Source organism: Netta rufina (genome assembly GCF_964035555.1).
Source record: "Netta rufina genome assembly, chromosome: 4".
Taxonomy (NCBI): domain Eukaryota; kingdom Metazoa; phylum Chordata; class Aves; order Anseriformes; family Anatidae; genus Netta; species Netta rufina.
In genome coordinates, this window is record NC_140127.1 from 36,355,277 (window position 1) to 36,368,055 (window position 12,779).

Below are 12,779 nucleotides of genomic sequence, written 5' to 3' on the forward strand. Positions count from 1 at the left end.
AAAGACCTTCAGAGGGGATTTGGAATGGGGGAAGATCATGACAAATAGCTCTGTTTTACAATACTGAGTTTGCACTGATCTTACTGCTCTGTTGACAAATTATTTGAAATTCCATGCTTGAATTGAACAGGTAAATCAGTAACCAATTTGCCCTTAAGGAGAACCAATATAAAAATACTGATTTCCATTTATTGCACAGTTACACGTATTTACTGTTTGAAATGTATTGTCAAGTTTTTCAGCGAAATAAGTTCGGGTATAAAGTACAGCAACATTATTAAAACACTTTTCTTTTTAGATAGAATGTTATGGGTTATTACAAAATACTGTGTTTATACATTCTGTTTATTTATGGGGAGGGGGTATTACCAGTAATGCTAATAAAGCCTGGTACTATGAAATATTCTTGGTGAAACCTAGTTACCGAAAAGATAATTCTGTTTTCAGCCACGTTTCAGAACAGAGTTGCACTGAGTCACCAGCAGCAGTGTGACAAACAGTAAGAATTCACAACACACAAATAGTATCCAAATCCAAAATGGCTTGGATTGATTATTGCATTTGGGAAAAATAAAAATAAAAAGTGTGCAAGAGGGCTGTTTTTGGAGGGATAGTATACATGCCATATAATCCTATTATTTGGTATTTTTGATTTTTTTCTAGATTAGTTTAAAATGGCAAGTTTTGATAAAACATTGCAGATGAGATGCATTTTTTGTGAGATACTGGCGGCTGTATTTTGACTTCAGTGATGTGTGTTTCTGAGATGAAATAAATGCAAGCCTTGTCGACAGTGATAAGAGCAGGATTTTTCATTCCTTGAAAACACATTAAAGTTAATGTGGTGGGATTTCAGCTTGCCCTTCCCATTGCTTTCGGTGTAACTGAAGTCAGCCAGTTAAACTAGTTTCGGTACACAAGTGATATTTTAGTCTGAGATAAGGGGTTTTTGCTGCTGCTGTTGCTTGGCATAAGTATGGGACCAGCAGCTCCAGGGGCAGACTTAGATGGAGACAGGAGAGCAGAGCCCCAGCACTGGGTTTTCCATGGAATAGAGGGCTCTGAATGTTATGCATTGATGCATCCAGCTCTCACTGTATAGTATTTCTTCAGTCTCTGCAGGGTAGTGTACTGCTGTATAGGAGGAAAATACAAGTTTAGATTGAGTCAGGAACAAGCATTGTTTCTAAAATTATTGAAGATCACATTTGAAATATTAAGGGCCAAATTACCTTCATTACAAACAAATAGAATTCTATGCTCTGACAAATCTTGAGGGGTGTTTCTTAGTTGGAAGCCATGAGATTTTTACTCAATGAAGTGTCCCATTTTAAGCTAATGAAGTTTTATAAGGAAAATGATGATGGAAAATGGTGGGGCTGACCTCCTAGTGCTGATTATTCTTATGCTACACCATTGCCGGTTTATATCAATGGTATATCGATGGAGGAAGATTAAACCATGTCATCTGCTTCTGTTCTTTTAGGTCAAATGAGATGAAAAACTGATCATATGTCATTAGTAAACTCCAAACACGTTAATGTATTGTAGTGTTTGTTTCCATTTTGGTACTTTCAAACACATGTAAACCAAGCAAAATACCTGAATTTGCTTTTTATTTTGCTTGTTGCCTTAGTTAGGAGCAGAATTATGCCTCTATAGCTTTTTCTAGTACTGTTCACTGTAGTGCAAAGCCAATAGTGATGGGGAAAGCTATGTATTGGTGTGTGTGTGTTTTTTTTTTTTTCTTTAAGAAATAATTTTGAGAATCTTTGGCTAGTGGTCCAAACTGTTGCTTTAAGTATAGCTATGTTCCTGGGCAGCAGTCTCATTGGTGTTCTTCTAACTTTTTTATTTTTTCTCCTCTTTCCCCCCCTCCTCTTTTCCCACCCCTCTGCCCCTCTTCCTCTTCAGTAATTTTCATATATCAAGGACCTGCCCTCTGGAATTCTTTTCTGAGACTTCCAAGAATTGCAGTGAAATAGTCTGCTTGATGCTTTGAGGAACATTAGGAAAACTAGTCGGTTGGTTTACATAAGTTTTCTCCCAAATAATTCCAAGCCTCTGAAGGCTTGAGATATTTCAGCTTCTTTAAAAGCAGAACACCCAAAGTGGATCTGGGGTTGGATTTACTTTTCAAGTGAGGAAAAAAAACCAGAAAGCCAGAAACATGGTAACCATGCTTGTTTGTGCAGGAAACTAGGGATCTCTATTTCTTTCAGGTCAGCTCTCAAAAGAGCATACAGGAAAACTGATAATTTGCTAAAGGATTTCCTTTCGGATTTTCAGTGACATGTTTGGTTACCATAACACTGCTGTTTTGACCTGATGAACACAGATGTAAGGCTGAAGATTAAGTTTTAGGGAAATGGTGGCTTTCTGTTTTAATTTGTGTTTTGTTGTGCATATAGCACAAAAGGATGTGTATGGGGGGGGGGGGGGGGTGTGGATTGGTTATGTCTGGTAGTGTGTTGGATAAACTGACATTTGTAGAAATATGTATTGATGTGTAAGACAGCATCCAAATATAATGATGTATAAGACAGTATCCAAAGAGTAGAGTTTATAGAACAGCTATGCTGCAGTCACTGGAAAAGGATTGAACTTCGTATACTTTACAGTGGTGCTTAACATTGCCTCACAAGATGTTGCTTACTGTGAACAGAGCTCTTTGAGCCTGGAAGCTGCCTTGCCTCCAAGGGAAAAACAATATTTCAGCTTGCGTTTGTACCAGATGAATTCTGAACGCAAATTACTGCATTATTCACTCATTTGGCATTCTTTATTGCAAATTTGAAAAACAGAGCTGATATCACCAAACTTCACAATTGCCATGAGAACAGACCCAAGATTTTAATTCAATTGGGAAGTGCTTTTGATGTTTTATAACGAACTGTTTTGGGATTAATTGGATTAATTTGGTTGAATGTGAATGTTAATGGATTAATGAATTAATGCCATCTCTTTTTGCCTTTTGGTACAGGAATCAGGAACTTAAAGACTTGGGAGAACTTGCTCCTCACTGGGACAATATGCGTAAAAGTGTTATTGCACACTGTGATCAGATGCTGAGCATGTATCAGGATACTCTTGCAGAGCTTGGGAAGCATACAGGTATGAAAGTTGCCTCCCCTCTCCTGGAGCACTTAACAGTCAACCTACTTAATTCTAATTATATGCTGGAGTATTCAAGTATTCAGCAGTAATAAAACATGTAAAAAATCATAAATAATAATTTAATTGTTGTATTTCTGAGATATTCAGAAGTACTCTTCTAAAATTTTTTCATACATTGCAACAAGCTTTCACAATTAACGTAGTATGTAGTTATGCAGCAGCCAAAAGATTTGAAAAGGTGGGTGTGCCTGTTTTAATTGCATGTTCCCTTGATTTTGCTGCTTTTCTAGTACTGAGTACCATCTGCTAGCTGAAAACAGCTACTAGAACTACCTTAGAGGTTTGTTCTGAGCTTTTCTTGAAACCTAAGTTGCATTTAACCATAGACAGGAAAAAAGTGGCATGCTCCATGTATCCTTAGTGTAGCATTTGTCATTGGCCAGGTTGTGCCAGAAAAGCACGCAATTTATATAGGATGGACAGTCCGTCCAAATTCCAGAGGAAGCGGTATGTACTGTGCTTGTTTTTTTCAGATGAAGATAGTTTTGTCTTATATTCTGATGTGCACTGGTTGGTTGTTTGGGTAATATTTGTCAGGGTCCTGTGGTCAAGGACTGTAATGTATTGCAGTGTCTACATGCCAGTTGAATAAGACAGCATCAGTGAAAAATGTGCAGAAAAGAAAGCTGATCTTTTTCTCCTGTAGAAATTCTTACTTGTAAAAAAGAACAAGAAAGGTCTGCAGAACTAACTATTTCTTGGTTTTGAATTACTTTTCTTTTGGTTGTTCACAAATCATTCAAAAATATGGTAATTCTTTTCTGTTTTGTGAGACTACTGGAATTATTTCCTGAATAAAAAATAACACTATTTTGAGAAAACAATTTTTTCTTTCTGTTCATAGCATGCCTTTCACCCCTACCCCCTGTAGTTTTTGAGATTTTTCTGGAAGGAAATAAACACTTTTGTTCTGAATGACTACAGAGGCCTTGTTGTTGCTGCTTTCTTGCTGGTGTCAGTTTTCTAATGCCAGTCCTCACAGTCACCATCTCAATATGTGTTCTCTGTGACTTTGCTGCCATTATTGCTTGGATATGCTCTTTCACTCTATATTCTCACCACTAGCTGCTCCCAGTAGGGCCTTACTCCCACAGCTTTGTGCATGGAGGCACAGGCTTGCCAGAGGTAAACAGGGCTTTGTGCATTGTGTTGCAAATATAACAATCTTGCAAGAGATAACATCTTTTGAACTATCAAATAATAGGGACAATTTGCAGTACTTTAACTATTTCTAGCTTTTTACAGTCCTGTAAAAACAAACAAACCCTTTTTATTTACTGAGAAATCAAGCAACCAGATTTTAGTCCAACATACAACTAAAATGCATAGCAATTTCTTCTTATACAGAATTGAACACTTTTCTAACAATGGATCTGCTGCTTTTAGTAGGCAAGACGCAAATATTTCTTTTCCAAAATAATCACTAAAACTGTACTTCTGTCCTTTATACATTATCTTCTAATAGAAGATTGACCATGGCATTTGTCATTCCAGGTTGCTCTGGGATTTCTTTCCTGGTCACAGGAAAAGAGAAATCCTGTTTTAGTGTATGAACAAAAAAAAAAAAAACAGCCGCTAACTGAAACCAAACGTTTTGGCAGCAGTTGATCACTGGGGGGAAGCTCATCTGTTGTGTAATCATTTGCATTTTGGTTGCACAACTGTAATTTCTTGTATTTATGATTGTTTACCATCATCAGAATATTCCAATTCTGATTTTGGCAGACTACTGCCTGATCCAGTATGACACTCCTTATGTTTCCGTGTTGTAACTAATACACATTTTTTTAAATGCTTTGTTGATTACATTTTGAAAACACTCCATAAAATATCATATGCAAGGAAATAAATACAGATGGTGAAGGAGTCAATGTAATAATTAACACTTTCAGCAAAATATTGAAATGACTTTTTGAGATTTTTAAAAAAAAAGACAATGTAATCTATTAAATTTAAATCCTGCAAGGGACTGTGTTGTGATAAGTGATTTTGAAAATGGCTGGTGATATTGAATGATATTAAATTAACCATGATTTGAGATAACTGCAGTGGACCATGGAACCCAAGATTATCAAGAGTAATAGTTGTACTTAAAGACTTAACATAAATGAGGAGGAGTTAATTTGGAGGTCAATGCTCAGGTACACACCTAAATCTCATTTCTTGAACAACACTGTTTTACCCTAGCATTATGGTGCTGGTGAAATACATGCATATATTTGCAAAACCCTAATTTTCATTTTGTGTGAAAACTTGATATCTTCTCCCCCCTGGTACAAGGGTGAAAAATAAGGATAATGCAGGCAAAGTGTTAACCCTGACAGGTGACCAGATTAAGTGAAACTTGACTTGAGGAGTGATCTGATATTCCAGTATGTCATAGTCTTTTAGGGACCTGGAAATTGGGGTCACAGATGTTTCTGTGTTTGAGGAGTAGGAATAAAGGAGGTGTAGCTAAGTAAGAGACATAGTTAATCTGTTGTTGAAGATGTGCCTGGGATTAGATTACAAGATTTGCAGCCAGAAAGAGGGAGCATTAAGTCATTTTTGCATCTATCTTGATCTTGGATCTCAGAATCATAGAATTATTTAGGTTTGAAAAAACCTCTAAGATTATCTAGTCCAACCTTTTAAGTCCAACCTTTAGTCCTCTCACTGTAGAGAAGATACACCTTTTGGTACAGGTTTCCCTTGAGCTCATGAGATAACCTTTACTGCTCTTTTAAAATAATATAATATCATACAATTTTCTTCAGTCTGAAGTACTGTAATAGAAAAAAAAATAGTAATGTGGCATGAAGGAGAATAATGTTCAGCAAATCTTGAAAATAATGGATATGTGACTGAATATTTTCAGCTTAACTTTTTAGTTTGCAGCTTGATCCCAATTTTAAAAATGTTTTTATATACACTTATTGTTGGCTCTGAGTTGTCTGCTTCTCGATTAACTGTATATTCATTCACCTCTCTACAAAGTATTCAATCAAAAATTTAATTCTGGTTCAAATCCATCTTAGAAAACTTAAATTTTAGTTTATTTCTACAAATTATATACTTGAAAATTGGTTTGTTCTGGATTATGGTCCTGTAGCATGCTGATTAACTTCCACCAAGCATTTACGCCCTGAGCACAACCACTTGATATGCCTTGCTTGAAAACTGGAGGCAAGATATTGCCTATGAATATTTCTCATTCTTTGTTGGATTTTACAGCCAGTGAGAATTACCATAAAGCGAACATATCTGCACCAAGTCCAACTTTGTAGAGTAGACAAAAAAAGGAGTTGAGCTTTGAGAATGTTATTTGCTTGTTTTTATTTTGACCTGAAACGATTTTTTTTTTCCTGGTGTTCTTTTTCTCAGTGATCAAAATGAGAATTCTGTTGTTTGTCCAGCTGTAGAATGAGAGAAAAAGATATGATCGAGGTTAGGGCAACTGAATATTGCTCTGGGGAATTGGATATTATGCCTGCCTCCATCACAGAGTTCTGATGTGACGCTAGGCAAGTCAGACTTTTCAGAAGTCATTAGTTCGTTCTTATTTTCTGGAAGTCTGGCAATACACACAGTCTGTTTTGTAGGAGTATTCACTGCTGATGTATATAATTCATGTCAGTGGGAGCCGTGCTTCGGAAATGTAACATGTATGATATTTCAAATTTGGCAGAATCAGATCCTCCATGTCTCATATTAACGCACTGCTTCTTAAATGCCTCAACCTTAAGTTAGTCTCTGTGATTAGAATAGATGAAATTATAACAATTTAATGTATCCAGTTAAACTTATCCTCTAAATATTTGTAAAGCCCTTAGAAACTGTAGTGCTTATGCAGTAGAAACTGCAGAAACTAATAATTCTGTCTTTGTGGAAGGCTTGAGCAGTATACATGTACCTAGATACTAGAGTAAAAGTTGGTAACAAAATATTGAATAGCTGCTTCTGAAGTAAGCACCGAAGACCCTAAGTGCTCGATGAACTGGAAAAAGCTAGTAAGTGATACGGAATTCAAATCTACTTCAGAGTTTCCTGTTAAGGTGAATGTCAGAGGAAGATTACATCTATGAGCTCATATTTTCTAACTTCGAAGAGTTTGATCTTGCAGCAATTATAATAATTATTTTAATAGAGAAATTGTGGTTTTCTTAGCCTAAAATACAGCTTAAAACATTGTTGTATTGGGTTTATGTGTCAAGAGTTTGATAGCAGGGGTGACCTCTGTGAGCGGAGCTTTCCCATGTCAGATCAGAGCCAGCTCCAGATGGCCCCAAAAGGGATCTGCTGCTGTCCAGAGCTGAGCCAGGGAATGATGCTGGTTGGGCCTCTGGGAGAGCAGGTTGAAGAAAGGGAAACAACTGCTGTGCAACAGCAGCTGGGAGAGCGGAGAACCAGCCCTGCAGCCCCCAGGTGAGTGCAGCAGGAGGGCAGGAGGTGCTCCAGGTGTAGGCAGCAGCAGTTCCCCTGTTGCCTGTTCAGGGAGAGGCCCCTGGTGGAGCAGGCTGTCCCCCTGCAGCCCATGGGTCCCACATGGGGCAGATCTCCACACTGCAGCCCATGGAGGAGCCCCCAGTATAGCAGGTGGATGTGGCCTGGAGGAGGATGCAGCCCATGGAGAGCCCCCGCAGGAGCAGGCCCTGGGCCGGAGCTGCAGCCCGTGGAGAGGAGCCCACGCAGGAGCAGGGGGTCTGGGGGGAGCTGCCGCCCACCCATGGGGGACCCGTGCTGGAGCAGTTTGCTCCTGGGGGATGGATGGACCCTGTGGGATGGAGCCGTGTGGGAGCAGTTCTTGAAGAGCTGCTGCCTGTAGGCAGCCCCCGCAGGCTCAGTCCGAGAAGGACGGCATCCCGTGGGAGGGACCCCACATGGAGCAGGGGCAGAGAGGGACTGTGAGGGAGTGACGGAGATGAAGTGTTAGAGACTGACCGCAGCCCCCATCCCCCTGTTCTGTTCAGGGGAAGGAGGGAGAAGAGGGTGCAGGAGGGAAAGAAGGTGTTTTTTAATTAGCTTTTAGTTTCTCACTGTGCTAGCCTGCTAGTGATAGGCAATACATTATATTGATCTCTTTATGCTGAGTCTGTTTTGCCCATTACAATAACTGATGAGTGATCTCCCTGTTCTTATCTTAGCCCTTGAGCCATTTCCATTGCATTTTCTTCCCTTTTCCTTTGAGGTGTGGGAGTGAGAGTGGTTGTGGTGGAGTTCAGCTGCCCAGCATAGTGAAATGACCACAGTTATTTAGAGAAAAACAACCATCCAAACAAAACATCCCACAACCCTGAAAATGAGTTTTATCACATGGATGATACTGGCAGATGTGGATGGAAATCTTTAATTCCACTGCATGGATTTCTCATACCCGGGTAAAAAGAGTAACTAATAGCAGTGGGTTTTTCTCATGTGTTACTGACATTGGAGCGGAAGGGATTCTTGCTTCACAGGTCTTCCCTGAAAAGAGGAGTAACAAGACTTAGCAGTGCTTTGTGTGTTCTACTTCAGCTCGGGACAGAAGTGTACTCCATGACATGCAGGCTCTTTTCTTCTCCCTCCTACTCTTTTTTTTTTTTGCCTGTCCCTTTTAATTTTCTCTTACCTCACTCTCTTCTTAGTCCATCAGTGTTTCCTTGTCACAGATCGTTATCATCCCTCAGATTTTGACCCTGGGCTCAGCTGAATTCTCATAAATTGTCTGCCCCCATTCTGTTTTCTTCCCTCATAATTTCAGTCTCCTCACCTGTGTTACTCCCATTTTGTTTGTGACACAGTTCAAGTTCCTTTCACTGCTCATAATTTGGTGTTCACAGCTCATAATTATGTGCTTTCCTGATGCGTGTTTTCTCATTCCTATTTGTCCTCTTGAATTTCTCCTGTTTTCAACCTGTACCTGAGTTTTCCTATCAAATGTAAATATAATTGATTCCTTAACAATTGCTTTTCTCATTACCTTTGCTTTAATTCTCCATTCAAATTATTATTACTTGAAGTTGCTAACCTTAGACAGCAGCCTCCACAGGCCTACAGCTATTTAGCTGAAGTACCTGGCTTGGCTTTGTACAAGTTTGGTAGTACCTCTGTAGCTTTGGTCTGGGGGGTCATTGGTGCTGTCCAGCAATATGGTTTGCATTGGGAGGCTGAAGCAGTTGTCTTGGAATTTTATGGCACTTTCAATAGAGAACCTCTTGCAAATTTTGACTGAGCAAATCAAAAAAGAATTAAAAAAAAATAAAAAATTAACTTTCTCCCCCATAACACAAGAAGAAGAAAAAACTTTTGAGCGAGACTGTAGGAGTAGAGGAGAAAATCCTATCTAAATCAGAGAAATTTTAGTCCAAACACTTAGCAGATGGCTAAATGACAGGATACGAACAAAATGGTCTAAGTTAGTTATGCTACCTAAGTGAGAAGGTAGGATCATCTTTCTTTCTTAATCTACACCCTTTTGCTTTATATAAATATATATACATACATATATATATGCCCTATCAAATATCTCCCAAAAAATTATTTTATTAGTCAGATTTTAGTTATATTCCTATATGCCTATGATTATATTCCTATACAATAGAGTTACTCATAAACTCATACTTTTGAAGTATATAGCCAGATTTTTTTTTGAGCTTTGTGCTTCTTGTGGTGCTGGATTTCTGTAGGAAAAAAAAATAATTTACAGCTTTCCTTAAACCAGTTTACTTTGAACTTTCTAGGAAACGTGTGTAGCTCAGTCAACATATTTCTGTTTTAAGAAACAAAGGTTATTCAGTGAAAATATAGTGCCATCATAGCTCTGCACCCCTGTGTTTATTGAACAGAATAAACATAATACCCATTAACTGTGGCAACGTTTCCAGCAGGCTGCAGACCTACTTCAGACAGCAGGGAAAAAACGTCTATCACCTAGAATAAAAAATTAGATTGTTCTGTGAATTAAAAGCTGTTTTGTTGCATGCAGTATGGATACATGCTGAGACTCAGTTAGTGAACCATTCTTCTCCTAATATACAATTACACATTAAAAGTAAATTAAGGAAGGCTGCTAAAGTACAAGTATTGTCCTCACATTAAAAAAAAAAAGACAAAACATCTGCTGGGTGCTTAAGATAATGATTCTTTAAACTTTTGTTTTTCAGGTTCTTCCTTCAAATCAAGCTGCAGCAAAGGAGAAAAAACATTGGAATTCATCCCAATAAATCTCCATTTGCAAAGAATGCACGTGCATAGTCCTCGATTGAAAGGTAAAGCATATTCTGCAGAGAAATCCTCTGAGTATGAAAAAGCATACTTTGAAATATAATTAAACTTACAGCTGAAAGAGGCAGTTCCCATTTTAGCCCTTTTTAAGATGCAAGTATCTTAACTTACATATCTGGTTTCAAGAATCATCATCAGATGGACGTAAAGTTTTCAAATGAAACATTACAACAACAGTAGGTCTGAAAATTATGCTGTTTGGAGAGTTGAATCTTGGTCTTTTTTAACTTTTCACTTACTTGAAGGATACTGGCAGCAGTGTTATTAAATTTCATGAATGGGACATAAAGATGCTTCAGGAAAAAAAAAAGCACAGAAAGTAGTAGTAGTAAGTTGATTTTTTTGGTAAATACATGTGATATTTAGACTTCAGATGAGTTTGGAATAATGCTGAGACTGAAATAATTTCACAGGAAATACTTAAACTTAAAAACAAAACAAAGGAGATCCGTTTCATTATTTTTTTTTTTAAATTGCTAACCACTGAATTTTGTATGATATTAGATTGTCTAAGATTTCTAAAGTATGGCTTGATATAGAAAGTTCCTTACATGACTAGATGATTGCTTTTTTCTTTTTAATAAAATTAAGTTTCTAAATTCAGTATTTAATAACTTAATCAGTGAAACATTTACAGGAGTATAAATTTCTCACTTGATTTTTTTTTTAATGGGCCCTACAAGCTCTGCAAGTGGACATTTCCTGTCTTTGTTTTGTGCCCTAATCTGGAGCCTGCCCATTTTCCTTCATGGTTTGATTTCATTCTCTCAGGTTTGTGCACCTGCTTCTACACCCCAAACTTTCTGTTTTGGAAATTGCTTTGGAAATATTCTAGAGCAACTGAGGATGTACTGTCCTTAGAAAACAACTTTACAACTTGGAAAACAAAATTACAAGTAAATCATGTAAACAAAGAAATGACCGGCTTAACCCTTCCTTCACTTTACTCTACAAATTCTGAAACCTGCACCCACACGTGCTGCTGTTCAAATGGATGAGAAGTTAAGAAAACCAAGAAATCAGGTCCCATGTTTCAGCTATGCAAGGAATTTCTGTCTTGTCTTCTGAAGCTGCAAACTTTGGATACTGACTGCAGATCTCGGAAAACTAAGGAGTGGTTAGCTAAATTTCTTTCGAATTCTTTATTAATAAGTTCCAAGGAGTTTGTGCTCTTTTTGTTTTGATGATACTTCAAACAAATAAGCAAATTCAGAATATATGTGCATTGAAATACATTTGTAACCCTATGCATAGTTCAAAATGTTGTCATGTAACAGTGCAGAACTAATACTGTCATGTTTCATACTGACATACTGCACAATGTTCAGTAAGATTCATGTGCTTCTAGGGCATTGACTGAATTTTTCATTGTGATCCATAGTGCCAATAGTGGTGTAAAAGCCAATCTTATCTGTCTTGTTTCTAAGGTGTTTTTTTCACTGTGCCACCAGAGATAATGGTAGAGCACATTAAATTTTCTCCCAGAGTTTGCCTGGATGAACTCACCAGCCTAGGTGATGTAAGTAGCACGGTTCCACGAAGGACAATGTGACTTCTGAACTTAATATATCCTATTTCCCAGGAAGCCTAAATGAACCCAGTGCTGCTTGTGTCTAAATTGGCTTTTTCAGTGCTGCCCTGTGTCATGTAAGCATTTGCTTAGTCTCAAAATGCAAATATCTCACGGATTGTGCTGAAAGTAGAGAATTTACATCTTCTGGAAAGAGGGGATCATTTTCTGTAATGTCTTCTGTCATTCAGTAACTATAACAAAAAGTTTATGAAGATGAATATACTTGTCTTCAGTTGGATAAATCATTTCGGTATCTATTACTCAAAGTCCCATCTGTTTAATTTATTGAAATAAGTTTCATTTTATGAGCACCAAAAGGCTACATCTTCTATTAGATGTATACTTATATTCTGATATTGTAGCAATTGCTGGTCATTCTGTCATTCTGAGCACTTTGATGTCAAGTTGCTCTTTCTCAACATGTGCTTTGCTTGTCATATATCAAAGGGCAGCCAGAGCATAACAGGGAGACTGATGGGAAAAATAGAAAAGCCTACAAATATTCATAGGGGTTGTGATTAAATGAGCTGATGAGCAACAATGTTGTCATTGACCCTTATGCTGTCAGATACCTTCAGTTTGTGGATGCAAGATAGGTCTTAATCATGTCTATCGTATGTGTACATACGGATATGTACTTTGTTCAACGTGTCCAGTAACAGGCTTGTTTTTACTGAACTTAGATGCAGGTTACTGTATGGTATTGATGTGAAATAGAAAATGCTTGTGCATCTAACCTTCTGGTAGGAACTGCTTTGAGAAAAATACTGTTTCTTTATGGAATAAC

The 12,779-nt window shown here is 37.8% G+C and overlaps 1 protein-coding gene across 4 annotated transcripts in view; it reads left to right on the forward strand.

Annotated features, from left to right (window-relative positions):
* Positions 1–12,779, forward strand: part of INPP4B (inositol polyphosphate-4-phosphatase type II B) — a 296,612-nt gene that overhangs the window by 199,321 nt on the left and 84,512 nt on the right. For all 4 annotated transcript variants that reach the window (XM_084285787.1, XM_084285788.1, XM_084285790.1 and 1 more), the window contains 2 exons: positions 2,984–3,114; positions 10,299–10,403. In XM_084285787.1, the coding sequence (XP_084141913.1) occupies positions 2,984–3,114; positions 10,299–10,403 (236 nt within the window). The remainder of the gene's footprint in view (positions 1–2,983; positions 3,115–10,298; positions 10,404–12,779) is intronic.